At 40.6% G+C, this 16320-nt stretch overlaps 1 protein-coding gene across 1 annotated transcript in view; it reads right to left on the bottom strand.

Annotated features, from left to right (window-relative positions):
* Positions 1-4858, bottom strand: part of DSG1 (desmoglein 1) — a 32807-nt gene extending 27949 nt beyond the window's left edge. Inside the window, 1 exon segment of the mRNA XM_014458336.2 lies at positions 4660-4858. Coding sequence (XP_014313822.1) covers positions 4660-4704 — 45 coding nt within the window. The 5' untranslated portion in view covers positions 4705-4858.
* Between the last annotated feature and the right edge of the window lie 11462 nt (positions 4859-16320).

Genomic DNA, 16320 nt, shown 5'->3' on the forward strand with positions numbered 1-16320 from the left:
AGTAGTAATTTATAATTTTTTCAAGGAAAACTTCTTCCATTTCATAATTGTGAGGTGGTCTTCCAGTTACTTGACAGTTTTTGTTAAGCATCAAGTCTAATGTATTTAACTCTTATCAATAAAGCTAAAATATAATAATTTGCTTCTTTAAAAAAAGTCCTCTTGATTTATTTCATTTGTTCATTGGTTCATTATTTGACAAATATATATGAATGTGTATTATGTGGATCCAAGGCTTTATTAAGACCTTTTAAGGAGCTTAAGCCCTAAGTAAGCCTTAGAGGAAATGTAAAATAAATGTAATAATACACCATTTAAAAAGTGCTAGGGAACCTCAACTTGATGATTTCCATGTTTAATACCTTGACACATTTCTGGAGTGCATGAGGGAAGGGAAATATAAACTATCCCCAAATTCCCTTCTGATGCCTCTACGTGGTGAGATTAGACACCCATCCTGCAATCTTGCATTGGCGCAGAGCACTGTGAAAGGTACAAAAGTGAGTCAGCCAGAAGCTGCCCTCAACCGGCTTACAGTCAAGTAGTGTTAGGAGCAGCAGGCAGCCATTCATTAGTGGGATGTGGCTTTACATTGGACAAGTGTGAAACAAGAAGCTCTATTCTCACAGACCAGGGAGGGCAGGATCTGCAGCCAATGGCATCTAAACCACAGGAAAGGAATTTGCATGCCAAGTCAGCAGGGGTGGCTGCCCAGCGTTCTGAAGGGAGTTCCCTCAGGATGGAGCTGCCAGGCCCAGCGTGCCTCCTGTGGCACTCAGGCAGTGCCTCTCAGGACACGGGAGGTCAGCCACGGCGTCCTTAGGGAATGCACAGTGAAGAAAGAGTTACCAGAAATCACGTGCTTTGGGGATGGACAACAGGGCTGTTTTCTAGACTCAGGAGCCTTGGGAAATAGGTGTCTCCTGGCCCTGAGGGGCCCAGCCTTCAGCTTCATCAAGGCAGCATTGTCCCGGGCCTTGGGTTCTTCTGTTGCCTAACCCAGGCATGGCGACATGTTTGACTGTGTGGCAACGAAAACCAATTAAATGGTGAGACATTTGCCCGCCCCCTTTTCCTAAGGCGAAAGGAGATGCTGGTCCTAAATGTGTCTGAAACCTACAGTGGGGAGCGCCGGGTAAATGGCAATGATCTTGTTAAATTCAGTTTGTAGATTTTACTAAACAGGCGAGCAGAAAAAAAAATTTCTACTGGAATACTAATATCTATAATATACATCAGCCGTGGGCAAACTACGGCCCGCGGGCCGGGATCCGGCCCGTTTGAAATGAATAAAACTAAAAAAAAGACCATACCCTTTTATGTAATGATGTTTACTTTGAATTTATATTAGTTCACACAAACACTCCATCCATGCTTTTGTTCCGGCCCTCCGGTCCAATTTAAGAACCCATTGTGGCCCTCGAGTCAAAAAGTTTGCCCACCCCTGATATACATCATTGTAATATGTGCTCAAGAAAGCATGGGAATCCCCTGTTTCGCTTGTCTTCTGTTTAGTCTGTAGTAGTTTGCTAGCTCTTCCCTTGTGCTACGCATTAGTAATCATAGTTATGGGGACTTAAGATATCCAGTTCAAACAAGATGATGAACTATGTAATAAAGCATATGCAGGGGTGGGCAGAAGTAGGCTTACAGCTGTGATACAAATAAATAATACAATAATGAATAAATAATAATTCAAGAATAAGCTGTTTCACGTACTCACAACTGCAAACCTACTTTTGCCCACCCCTCTATTATTTTTTTGTGTATTTTCATGTGAGTGCTGAGAAATACTCAGATAAATGCCTGCTTAAATACTAAATACTTTCAGTTAAGTTGAAAGAGTGGATTTAGTTTATCAGGTGGTTGCAGGTTTTTGGTTTTTTTTAGAGGAAATATTAACCATGGAAAGCGAAGAAGCTAGGCTAGTGTGATGTACCAAAGAAACGGGGTCATTCTTGGCACTAAAGAATGGTTTATTTGCGTTCGTTGCTGCAGAAGTTGGCCTTTATAGAAGAAGACACCTTGAAAGTGTACTGATTGAACCTGGCAAAGTTAAAAGTAATCATTTAGAAATCATTAGAACTATAAAAATTCTACTGGTTCTAGTTTGCTTTCCCACAGTGACAATGCCATACCTCATACCATTGTCACAACCTTCTGAGAGACTTCTTATATTGGTGCATAGGTAACATTGTTCTCTGGCCTAGAATACCCCTCCACACACTGATATCACGGAAACAAAAAGGAAAGAAGAATAAATACAGAATCAATAACATTTATTTGGCTCGCTGTGTTATAACAGGTGTAAGCTATTGTCTGTCCCAGAGACTTGTCTAAATAATGGAATCACCCTGTGGCAATGTTGGTTACTGTAAGAGCAGGTTGGTTCTTCATTTTCATTCTCCAGAGCTAACCCCCTAACTTCAACAAGGTCTATCCCTTCCGGTGTATTGAGCAGACTGCACGCATGCTTGCAAACAGATGGCTGCTCTCACATGGACTTGCATTAAAGATACCACCAGTCCAAATGTCTTAAGGGCTTTCAGAATCATCCAACTAGGCTCCCTATGGCAGGCTTTCACTTATCAATTTCGAGCAGAGGAAGGTGTAAAGACTTTACATAATTTCCCCCCTCCCTCCCTCCCTCCCTCCCTCCCTCCCTCCCTCCCTCCCTCCCTTCCTTCCTGCCTTCCTTCCTTCCTATTTTTTTGGGGAACTTAAAGATTCACGGTGAGGCTAGCAGAAAGCTAAGGGGAAGAGTTGGCTATGGTGGTGGTTAATCTTCAGAAGAAGAGTATTTCAAAGCAAACATAGACTGCATAACTCCAAAGGACATTTATCTAAATTACCTGGTAAAACCAGTAGCAAAAAGGAATTGCAATTTTTACAAACCTTAGAAAGTGACACGTTTTATAAAAATGTTATAATAATGTAAAAGTGAAACATTTAATTCAGTAAGTTCTTTGAAAAATAATTTTCTTAAGGCATATGAGAAACTTGATTGATTCCAGAGTAAAATATGGCAAAAACCAAACAAATAAACAAATAATCTGCACAAAAGAAACCTATCAAGACTCAAAAAATAAAATACAAATGTCCAGAAACCTCTACAAATAATGAAAGTTCAATAAGGATACGTCTGGATAAAATGATACATTATACTGAAGAATGACTAATTGGAAAGGGACTGTTTATAGAAATTTTATAGGATGTAATTAATTAAAAATAATCATAAAATAATGAAATAACGTGTCTTACAGATTCAATGGAAGTTATTCCATGAATAAACCTTGAACCAACTGTAACTATCATAGGACTTAATAGATCAAATTGATATAAAGGAAAAATAAAGTATTATATCATTTCACAATGTACAAATGCTCCTGTGTTCAAATGATGTACCTCATAACACTCATTAGTCCCTGCCACATCCCAGGTTATGACATCACCTGGACCTAGAGATCCATGAAAACATCCATGGAAGAGCTCATGCTTAAAGGGCAACTTGACATAAAATCATAGAAAAAAAAGGGCAACTTGTACTAAATGAGCAGCTTATTGATGCTCATTTACAACAAAATCCACTGGTTGTGACATATCTTAATAAACTGAACTAAAACTAAGCAGCATACTTTGAATCAGAGATCTAACTTGTTATTATGAAACCCAACAATCCAGTTTTAAAATTAAGCAAGTAGAAACAAATGTGAACCGCAGCACCACACGCATCCTGCCAAATTGGACTGCGATTTAAGCAGCACTTGCCTCTGTGAGTTACATTAACCTTTTACTGTTAGAGAGTCTGCGATTCAAAAATGTTCACATCAGTGAAATCGGGGCAACACATTGGCGCTGTACTTAGGGTTGTCTTTAACAAGAGAAAACTAATAACGTGTAAAGAGCACAGTGATAAAACATTTCATTACATTTGTCTGATCATCAATGTACAGCTTGTATATCATAGTCATTAGTGATTAGTAAGAACGAGTATTGTGATAATTATACTTATTTCTTAATTATAGCCCTTCCTTCCCCTACTCTGTCATTTCTAAATCTCCCATAATGTCATTTTTTAAAGTAAAAAGATTGTTTGAAATAAATTCAGAGTGGGGTCTCGATATTAGAGATATGGATCCCAGGTACATATAAAGCCGATGAGGTTAATTAGATAGTGAGGCCAGTCACAGACAGCTATGATTTTAATGTATATGGATTCCATTTCTATGTTTTAAAATTTATAGTGAATCTACCAGCAAAGATACCAAAAGAATGAAAAAAAATGTTTACGTTAAAAATCAGGACACACCTGTGCTATGACTTTGACAGCCCAGCTGTGAGAGAGAATTTGAACAACAAAGTGCTATGGAATAGCCAGGTGACTTCCCCAAATTCCATGTTTTCTCAGAATGACTTAGCAATGACTTCCATGTCAGAGATGACATGTGATGAGTGGACACTGATGCCTTACTGTGATCTCCAGTCTTCAATTAAAGAGAGAAGCACTATTTAAAAATCTAGTCCATAAAATCACCTGGTCATTAACATAAACTTTTGACGGGTCTAGGTTAGAAATAACACCGAATAGCACTTTCTGAAAAGTTCACCCTGGTTTGCAACGCGGACCATCACCAGGGGTTTTTGGCAGAAGCCACTCACCAGAAGGGTGACCAGCGCCGCAGCGGTCCTGACGTGCCAGCCCATCCTGCCTGGCTCTCTTACATCCAGGCCGGGGAGTGTGGTGGTTCTTCTCTCTTCGTTTGCTTTCCCCCACTTGGCTGGTGTCTGATGGAAATAACTTCTCAGTAGGTGTTCCTACATGCAGGCTTTGAGGTGTTTCTGCCTTTGCTGGGAGAAGGACCGAAGGTACGTATAACCAGTCTAGATCCCCACCCTAAAACTTGGGCTGGTCTCACTAAAATGCTTGACAAGATCATCATTGCTCCCAGGTAAAAGCTCAGGGACACACCCTCCTCCCAGCTGTGAGGCAGCTCGCGGGAGGACAGGGACGGTTCGCTCCTTTACTGACTGGTTCCAGTGGCAGGCATTTAACAGAGTCAGAAATATGGAGAATTATGGCATTGACGGGGGCTTCCCCCGCTCTGCTCTGCTCACAGGTTGCTGAGCTTCCTCCCATATTAAAAAGGCAAGTGTGGTCTGGATGCAAGCCCATAGTATTCAAAGGGGACTGTGTGGCCCATGCTCATAGCCAGACGCGCAGGCACAGTAGAAAACCATAGACTTTCCATTTCAGTGGATGCGAGGGAACGTTCAGTCATTTTCAAAGTCCTCCAAGGGGCAAACAGTTTGCTAATGTGAAGAGTGAAGATTTTTTAAAGCATTAGTTCACACAAGCAGAACTCTGATACTTACAATTCCGAGGTCCTCTGCCTTTAGGTGGCCAGCCTCAGTCCAGGGCAGCCTCTGCTCTTCTCTCTAAAGGATTCTCTTCTCTCCCCAGCACGTTTTTTCTCTCTGAAGTTTTGCCTTTTTCAGGTGGGGTAAGAAATAGTATGATATCATGGTCAGAGGAAAAGAAAGCAATAAAAACCTCTAACTGAAGTCCTGTGGGTAATTTTTAAGTGAGGATCAGTGCCTGGCATACCAGTGGGAGCTCAGAAAGCTGCTCGTCAGGTGAGGTGGGTGAAAAGTCAGTGCGGTTCCCAAGCTCAGAGCCAAGGACGGGGAGCGAGCCAATTAGCACATGGGGAGCGCACTGCAGAGCAGCTGCCCACACAGGCACACGGGAACCCAGCAGCCTGCGGTTCGTGGGGATAAATTGCGACTCTCAAGGCAGCGCCTGTTCCTGGGAGATGCGCTGCGCCTCGCCATGTCCAGGGTGCGCATTGTGAGTGGCAGGGAGGCTATGCGAGTTGAAGGGGAGTCTGGGACAAGGGACCGATTGGATGGGATAAAGTTGGTTCTGATCAAAAGGATGCTAGCAATGGCCTCGAAAGGAAGGCTAGTCAGAGCTTCTACTGAACACTGTCATTTCACTGCCGATGTGTGACAAAGGTGACAGCAGAGGTTTGAAATGTCATGCCATACATCGTAGAGGGTAGAGGGAAGGAGATAGGCGGCCCATGCTTACTTACCGTGAATATGAATGCTTATAATAAGAATTGGTTGAAATAAATAATAAAATAAAAGGAAATAGGTCAGATTTCTTATTAGTTGAGGAAGACAGAAAGTGAGTGTCAAAATATAAAAAAATTAAAAAGTACAACAAAGCAGAAAGCGAGTGTCCATCTGTGACGTGTCTGAGCAGTATATTAGCAGGAGGATTGTGTGACCATGAACGGACAGCAGAGATGCACGAACTTCCTCTCGCATCTTTTCAGTGGCAAGTGAATGCTTTCTGGACCTTGAATTCCGGGCATGGCTCTCGGGTGTGCACAGGCCCTCTTCACCCAGGACCAGCCTTGGCTCCAGCCCTCACTCAAGGCCCAGCTCCAACAACCCCGAGCGCAGCCCCCGCAACCCCTTCCTGAGAGGCGTGGCGGAACCCCAAGGTCTCAGAGCAGCGGCTGTCCGGACCGTCACGTGATATTGAGCACAGATAGGAAAGGGAGATTATGAACTCCTCCTCCTTCACCCCTTCCTCTGCTGCTTTCTCTTTCCTGCTCATTTTAGTGTCCTTGGCACATCACCATCCAATAGAACTTTCTGAAATGGGGACATGTTTTCTATCTGTGCTACCCAGTCTGGTAGCCACTAACCACATATGGCTATTGAGCATTTGAAATGTGCGATGACTGAGAAACTGAACTTTTAACTTTATTTAATTTTAGTTAATTTAATTTAAATAACCACTCGTGGGTGGTGGTTACTATATGGCACAGTTCTTTGTCTTCTATCTGATTCTTTGCCTCAGCTCCTTCTGTTCTCCATACATTCAACTCCTTTTCTAACTGAGGGCACTCTGGCTTTGCCCCAGTTTCCAATCAGCACCTCGGGGTTCCCTTTTCTGTGGGTTCCTATTCCCTCAGGTGGTCCAGTTCTTTCTCCCGACTCCTTATTGATCCCATTCTCGAATGCTAACGAGTTGAGATACTTTAGAACACAGGCAACACGGAGCCCTCTCATTTCCGTGTTCACATTTCCCAGCCTCCTTAGCTGCAAGCTCACACACACTGCACATTCCTGTGCTACTCACGTTTGCTGTTTCCATCTGGTCTCCTCTCTGCGCCCTGTTTCTACTCTGAACACTGTTCATGCAGTGAGCCTCCAGCCAGTTCTCACTTCATGGAAATTTTATGAAATTTGGGGGTATTTTCTGTTTGGAACTTCCCTGGTAAACAGACGGATTTTCCTCACAGGCATCAAGATTTTCCTGGGAAGGGACTTTTCTCTCTCTCATAAGGCGCTGCAAATTCTAGAAGGACATCTCAAGCGTCTACATTTCTACGTTTGCTCACAGTTTGAGTTGTTGTCATGTCTTCATGAAAGATGAAATAGTCAGCATATTTCACTCAAGGTGATGGGTTGTAATAGTCTAGAATTTTCTAAGCCTCATTAAATTGACTGTTCTATCTCCCTCCATCTACACAGCACCCATAGCATGGGCTGATACATTTCCAAGGAATATGCTTTTATGTTATATGTGAACCTCTGATTTTATATGTGTGTCTAGTCTATACTGATTAGCTCTCAAATTGTGTAAAAATAAGTGAAACAATAATAAATCCTGGAAGTAGAGAAGAAATTGAGGTAAATACATTATAAAGAGACATTTTGGTACTTGCCGCTATATTAATGTCCCTAGGCTTGTATTGGTTCCAGATCTCGTTCACACTGTTTAAAATTAGACTGTTCCTCAGTGAATCACTTAGACATGGCTGGCGCTGGAGGCTGCTGCTTTAGATTACAGAGACTTCCCTTTCAATATACAATAATCAAATGCAATGTCTCATCCTTTATTGGATTTCTGATCTGAACAGAAAAGCTATAGGAATAATTTTAGGGATATTTAAAGAGATTTAAGTATGGGCTGTTAAGGAGTTACTATCTATTTCATTAGGTTATGTAGTAATATGTCTTTATTTTTAAAGATACATGCTTAATTATGCAGAGGCAACATTTTCTGTGTGATAATCCAGCAATAATATGACCAAATATTAACAACTGTAAAATCTAAGTGACAGTATATGGTTTTTATATTTGAAAAATTTCATAATAAAAGTAAGAATAGTGGAGTAAAGTACCGGTTGGCAAATTATAGCCATGGGCTAGCTCTGGCTCACCGCCTGTTTTTTGTTGTGTGTGTGTTTTTAACACAGCCATGCTCATTCGCTACTGTGTTATCATGGATGCTTCCCGCGGCCACAGCAGAACCAAGAAGTTACGACAGAGCATGTGGCCTGCACAGCCGGAACTAACGACTTCTCTGACCCTGAACAGAAGAAGGTTGCTGACCCCTGGGCTGGATGAGTAGATCGCAACTTGTCATACAAAATATGACTCGTTCATAAATGAATCTATTTTAGGAGAACTGATAAGATTAACCGAAAGAGTGTGAATAGAAATCGTGATGACTGAAAGTAACCACTAAAACTGAAGCAACGAATCACTGAGGAAAAGATACATTTTCATAATCAAATTGTATTTTTAGCCTTATATTTTCAGGGAGACTTTTTTCACTTAACTAGGATAAGCTGCAGCCTAACTCTTCTTCCTTTTGCACCAGATTCAAGGAAAACCTTAATTTATTTTTCTCTAGAAAAATATTTTTCTAATTTCTAAGAATAAGAGTTCAACCATGTCATCTCTTGGAGTAGTTTTCTCTATATAGAAAGAACATTTATGAGTGGGGAAAATTTCAAATGGTTTTGAGGACATTGGACTTTATCTTAATACTTAAATATTTTATGATAACACACGACTCATGAAAGAGACTAACTTATTATTGTCTGTTCTTTTAAAAAATTTAAAAAGTTATTCTAATTGAACATCCCCTGCATGTTCATGACTGTGATCGATGCTGTGGAACATTCAAACTAATGTCGAACTCTGCCCTTAACGAGGTTACGCTGTAGCTGCAAACGTTCTGAGAAAGAAGTAATACTACTCCCCGTGGAAGACTCCCTACTCACACATCTCTGTATTTGCTACCCCACCAGTGCACTCCTTTGATTGCAAGTACAAGTTCTTCCTTTTACTTATAACAAATGATCATCAGTTCAGTTGGACAGTATTTTTTCTTTGGCCTACTGTATACCTTGCACTGTGCTAGGGACTAGTTATAAAGATGCATACGCCGTGGTCCTTGACCTCGAGTGGCTCCAGGTTAGCTGAATGAGAAAAGCAGACTTCCCCCAGCTTGCCAAATGGAGGCACGCAGAGGGCTTTGGTAGCCTCAGCCAGCTTTGCTGGAGGTGACGTCAGATAAATCTTACATGGCAGGTCCATGAATAAGGTCATTTTGGTCGATGTCATTTCCTGAATGTTGTTGAGATGCTGTAGGAACTTAACTCTTGTTTACATCAACTAGCCTATGGTAAACTTGATTTTATCACATGTCATCTCACTTAAAGTCGCAGGACCTATCCATGATGCTTAGTGAGAACTAACTGTACCGTTAAAAGTTACATGATAGAATTGATTTCTAAAATACTTGATTTCTTCTTTTCTTTGTTGCTCACCTAAGTGGACTCATGTTGTACTTTCACATTTAAACCTTCTTTTGTTTCAACTTGACCTTTCTGTGTTTCTGCTGCCGTAGATCTTCTTCTGCTCCTCCTCACGTAGTGTTCCTGGGCCACACTTGTAAGTGAGCACTCACTTTCCCCTTTGGATTTGTTTTGTTTTCATTGTCCAGAGGGTGTTTCTGAAACATTGCTTTCCTTATATCATACTTCTTCTCCAGAAACCACAGTAAGTCCATACTTCCTCCAGGTCAAAATATCCTCGTCTGGCAACTCCTCATGTGATCGGCCATATCTGGTGAAAACAAATGGCAGTCACCTCTACAGTCTTAAGGTTTGTTGCCATTGCCTTTCATTTCCGAAGAGCCTGATTTTGATGATGTTAATACCAATGTGTTTTAAGGTAAGATATCGATTGAGAGAGTATTTTCCCTTTAAGGGTTGTGTGTATAGTCTATGAGCAGGTAAGATGTTTACTGCATCATTTTCAGAAGCTGTTGTTGACAGTGGTTTTAGAAATTCAATTCCACCCTACTAGGGATTGTGCTAGTTGACAGGAGAGATAAAAATATGTAATAGAAGTTTCTGTCTTTACAAAGACTATAATCTTGATTGGATCGCAAAGAGGTGATGAGTCTTGTCTCTGTTACAAGGCTTTCTGATGGATGTGCTACAGGAAAGGCCTCTATGTTTTATGGTCCCTGCTAAAAACACACACCCATATCCACACTGGAGAACGCTTCATGGAAGAGGTGGATATTGACATTTTCAGGATGACTACATTCTCAACAAATGAAAATGTAGATGGAAAAGAAGGCAGAAAGGAACATGTATTTTTCAGGCCAGAAGGGAGTCAGATTGGACCTACGTGTACGGTTTGGGAGACGTAGCAGCACCGATGAGCTAGCACATGTGGAAGGAGGACATGGATGTACTACTGAGGAAAGTAGATGACATTCTATGGCAGACAGTAAACACTGTGGGCTTTAGCGCAAGGTGCTGGCCTAGTCAAAGTCGTGTTTGAAGAATTTGTCCTGGAAACTTTGTGGTGAATGGATAGAGAAGAGACACTACACAGAGGAAGATGGATTTGGAGACCAATTGAAATTGTTTCCAGGAATATAAGGTGGTTCAAGGTTAGAAAATTCAATACATTATTTAACCATTATAACAACTAAAATTTTAAAAATAGCTTCCATGGGTGTTTTCAGAAGCTTGATATAATTTATCATCTATTTTTAAACGAAAGAATAAAATATAAAAGGATAAAATGATCACTAACTTGATTAAAATGATGTATCATAGCCCTGGCCTGTGTGGCTCAATTGGTTGAATGTTTTCCTGTGCACAGAAGGGTCACTGGTTCGATTCCTGGTCAGGGCACATGCCCAGGTTGAAGGCTCAGTCCCCTGTCAGGGTGTGTGCTGCAGGTGGCTGATGGATGCTTCTCTTTCTCTCTCTCTCTCTCTCTCTCCCTTTCTTTCTCTCTCTAAAAACAAACCAACAAAATCACCACAAAAAACAAAACCACAAAATGATATATCATTCTAATACCGTTGTAATTAACCCAGTTATGAACAACCGGAAAGGAGCAAAGGGAAGGCCAGATGTTATAGGCATTCATTTGTGGCAGCTTCCCAGGAAGCTAAGGCCTTACACTCCCCAGGGAGCCACTGCTCTATTTCCTGCAGATCCCTGAGGGAAGGGACTGGACAGAGAGAAGAACAGACTCCTGCCCAGTAAAGTTGGGGTGACTTCAAGAAGGTACTTGTCTGTCAGTCACAAATGGGAACAGGTCATTGGCCAGAGGAGGCGTGTCCACGCCCAGCGCTGGGAGATTTGGAATGTCTGACACCTAAACAAAGGAGCTTGTTCTCTTGTGCTTCTGCGCTCTGGGCGCTTGTTGCGGGGGTGCTCTCCTGCCTTCACCCACATGACTCGCAGCCATGTGCACCCCACACCGTGGATGATGGATGCAACTAGCCCGATGCTGCACCAGACCCAGCTCCATCTGGGGAAGGAAACACTGGACGCTGCCTCTGCTTCTAGCCCCACTGAATGCCCAGCTGCACGCCTTCCAGGACTGGATTAAGGGAAATGGGGCTTTGGAAACAAAGGGATGTGATTCCACACAAATAAAAATCCCTCATCCTGCCGTGCAGGTCTCAGAAAATCCTTTTTCTCAAGATATCGGAAGGGCCCTCCCCAAGCACTCAGTGGGGAGAGGGGTACCCCATCCACCGGTGACAACACAGAAATCTGCCATAGCGCTTAGTGTGAAATGGTAGATATTTTTATTAAAATCAAGAAAGAGATCCCACTATTATATTACTTAATATTTTCTGGAAGTATAACCAAATATAAATATCGGGAGATATTTAAAATTATGACTATCACAGGTCATAAATTTTTCTATATGGGAATTCCAAGAGAACCAATTTAAAAATATAGCAAATGACATAAAGTTATTAATGTGATTGAGTATCTAATTAATAAAAAATACTCAGTAATTTACAGACTTATTAGTTAGGGGCTATTGTGAAAGAAATATAAGAAAATAGTTTACAGTAGACTACTTCATAATGAAGCAGAGAAGAAAGGTGTAGAACCTACAAGATGAAAACTTTTAAGCTTTCCCAAGGGACATAAAGAAGACATAAATAAAAAGAAATACCTTATTTTTGTCCAGAAAGATATGATATGATAAAGAACCCTCCCCCCAATTATTTTTTTGAAACTTGACAAAATAATTTTATGTTCATAAGGAATAACAAATAATCAAGACTAGAAATTAAAGTTATAGTACATGAAAAATATAGTAATGAGTGAAATAAAACCTGACAAGGTTTAAACTGAATGCTACAGTAATAAACACACTTTGGAACTGGAAAATGATTTAAAGGACCAGTGAAATAGGTTAAGGATTCGTGTATGATTAAGAAAAGGTCTCTAGTGTGAAATATCGATGGGTTTTCAGATCACTGAGAAAAATGTACATAATTCAAAAGATGATGTTGAGTAAGTGGCTAGACATTTAGAACAAAATTAACATACTCCTTATGCCAGAAGAAAATCCAGAAGGAAAAAAGATTTAAATGTAAAGGAAGCTTGTCATAGAAGAAAAGAGATGAGTGAAAATTTAAATATCTTGAAATTGAGAATGTCTACCGAAATCCAGAACCTATAAAGGATTGATGAATTTTAGAAGAATGACAATCAAAACATGTGCATAAACAAGCATAACCAAAGGAAGGGAAAGGGAAGGTGGTAAGCTGGAAAAAAGATTTTTCACACGTGTAACAATGGAAGATCAACTCCTGTAATATCTAATGAGCTCTTGCAAATCTGTAAGAAAAAGTTGGCAACTGAAATACAAGTAGGCAAGGACATAAACAGATCTTTCACTCAAAGGGACAAAAAAATGGTTAGTAGGCAGCAGAAAAGATGCCCAACCTTAGTCAGAATTAGATTACAAATACAAATTAGACAACAAATACAAATATTTCACAGATCAGATTAGCATTTAATAGCACAACCATTAGCTAACACCATTGCTGTGGAAGAAGTAGGAAAAATCGTCTCCTTGACTGAAAGTGGATGTGAAAGTTGGTGCAATGTTTTGGGAAGGCAATTTGATAATAGCTAACAAAAATTTATACATACACTTTGATGCAATAATTTCTTTTTCTCAATTTAGCCCCAGGTGCATTGGGTACAGCTGATTAAAAATGCGCATTCAACGAAGGCCCTGGCCTGGTAGCTCAGTTGATTAGAGTGTCATCCCAATTCACAAAGATTTCGGGTTTGATCCCGAGTCAGGGCACATGCAAGAAGCATAAAGAAGTGGAACAATGAATCACTGTTTCCCCCTCTCCCCCCTTCTCTCTCTCTCTCAAATCATAAAAAAAATAATAAACTTGTACATATAAGGAAGTTCTTTGCATTATTGTTGCAATAGTGAAAAAAAATGGCAATAAAGCAAATGTCTATCAGAGCAGAATTTGTTAAATAGGGTATTTTGTGTAGTGAAATAAAAAAAATGAGACTGATCCCTATATACCTATATGGAAAGCAGTACAAGGTACAGTAAGTTTAAAGCTTAGATGTAGAACTGTGTACACAATCTTTATAAAAATTTATTTTGTGTGCACACATTTTTATATATGCATAGAAATGTTCAGAAATTACTTACAAAAATCTGTTTATTGGAAAAGAAATGGCTTGCTTAATTTTGTATTCTAATTGATTTCTATATTTTATCGTTAGCAGGCCTTTATTATGTAACAAAAGTAAAAATAGACTAAGCTTCATAATTGACCTTTTAGAAAGGAGTTATGTTAAGTGTCCATCTGAAGATAGGTAGGGGGACGGGATTAGAGTCATGTATGTGACAGTTGTCAGTGTGAAGTGACGATGAAATGGCAGAGCGGAGGCAATCCCTGACGAGAGCATGAAGAGGAAGACATGGGACTATCTGGAGGGACAGTCTGCATGTTTACATCTGTTTGGTCAGGGGGAAGAAAAGTCAGCAAGACTCACAGATGGAAAATGCCCTTCAAAGTGGAAGAACCAGTTCGGGCCAATGTGATTTAAATCAAAGGAAGAATGTCGAGATGAAAGCTTCCAGACAGTTCTGAAGGTGGGAGAAAGTAGGAGCACAGACATTCTCCTGATTTCTCCCCAGCTCTCCCGCTCTTACTCTTCTGTTTTTTTGCAGACATGTTCTTCTCTAAGCACCCATTCCTTGTGGGCATGATCCCGCATCCACATGCCTCTTTCATGTCTGTATTAGAATTTAAATGTTGGCAGTGGAACAGCTCCCCGGGGCTGAGGGTGTGACCATAGAAACTGCAGTTTATGAGAGTGTGAGTTGTACTCTGGGTGTTATGTACAAGCTCCTGAGAAGCTAAAAACTCCTTAAGGTATGGAAGGTATGTCTTCTTCCCCGTGCTTCCTGGCATTGCTTGGGCCCCATATATGCCCAATACATGTGTTAAGTGAAATTGAAGTAAAGGCCCATTTTCCAGAAAGTCTGCCACCTTAGTTCTTACAGCATGTTTCTAGCCTCCATGTCTCACAGTTACCTCCATAGAAACTCTTTCATCGCAACTTTTGAAACATAATTAGTATTTGTGGCATTCATTTACTCATCTCTTGATCTCAAACAGTGATATTTCCCCCTATTTTATTTAACAATAAGGATTTCAATAATAAATTTGTGGTTGCCATCTGTGAGCAGTGCATATCTTTTGGCAATTATAACAGAGTTACAACAAGAAACCTGGCAGCAGGTTTTTTTAGACATGTTTCTGGACCTTGGGAGGGTTTTCCAGCTCAAGCAACTGCAAACATCATCAAAATGCCGTGATATAATCAACGAGGTCCCATGAAATGCTGATGACTAACCTCTGGAAATGCACATCCAAGCAGTCGAGCTTGTATATTATGAGTCATAGTGTGGACTCAGAGTCGGTGAGAAGAACACCCAGGGAAATCTGCATACACTCAGATATTGATTAAGAAGTGAGTCTAAGAGAAACGCCCAATTCTATCAGGAATCTGGTGTCAGTATTATATCATCAACTTTTATTTCAGACTAATCATATCAAGGAGCAACCACAGGAACATAATAAAAATACATTCTGAGTGATTAAATTTGACGGTAATAAATACTTTGCACAATTAAAAAAATTGGAAAACTCTTTGTTCAGAAACAAAATGTTCTGAAAATGTCAATTTTTAGGCCTTATTTACCTTTTCTAAGGCCACATTTTTATAGAGTGTGTAGCCCAGGAAACAGTATTATTAGTAAGTGCTCAAAGTGGATTGGATGTAATACAGTTTGAGAACCTCTGCCATAGAAGTTTAGCTAATAAAAATTTATTCCTAAATTGTCTTGGTGCCTGTATCACAACTACTATCAATGAGTAGAGACACACTGAGCCTGAGAGCATTATGTTATTTATTTAAACTATTACTGCCAGTTTCTGGCATTTAGAGCAATGGTGAGCAACCTGAATATTTCCATTAATTACTAGCCATTGCTTGGCCTAGAGCAGTGATGGCGAACCTATGACAGGCGTGTCAGAGGTGACACGTGAACTCATTTTTTGGTTGATTTTTCTTTGTTAAATGGCATTTAAATATATAAAATAAATATCAAAAATATAAGTCTTTGTTTTACTATGGTTGCAAAGATCAAAAAATGTCTGTATGTGACACGGCCCCAGAGTTAAGTTAGGGTTTTTCAAAATGCTGACACGCCGAGCTCAAAAGGTTCGCCATCACTGGCCTAGAGGGAGAGAAGCAAACATCAGTGATGAGAGAGAATCATTGGTCAGTGGCCTCCTGCACGCCCCACACCAGGGATCGAGCCCTCAACTGGGGCATGTGCCCTGACCGGGAAACAAACCCTGACCTCCTGGTTCATAGGTTGACGCTCAGCCCCTGAGCAGCAGGAGCTGGGCAGAATCTTATACTTTAAAAATAGAAAACCCGCCCTAACTGGTTTGGCTCAGTGGATAGAGCATCGGCCTGCGGACTGAAGGGTCCCGGGTTCGATTCCGGTCAAGGGCATATACCTTGGTTGTGGGCACATCCCCAGTAGGGGGTGTGCAGGAGGCAGCTGATTGAGGTTTCTCTCTCTTTGATGTTTCTAATTCTCTATCCCTCTTCC

Source organism: Myotis lucifugus, unplaced genomic scaffold (genome assembly GCF_000147115.1).
Source record: "Myotis lucifugus unplaced genomic scaffold, Myoluc2.0 scaffold_93, whole genome shotgun sequence".
Classification (NCBI taxonomy): domain Eukaryota; kingdom Metazoa; phylum Chordata; class Mammalia; order Chiroptera; family Vespertilionidae; genus Myotis; species Myotis lucifugus.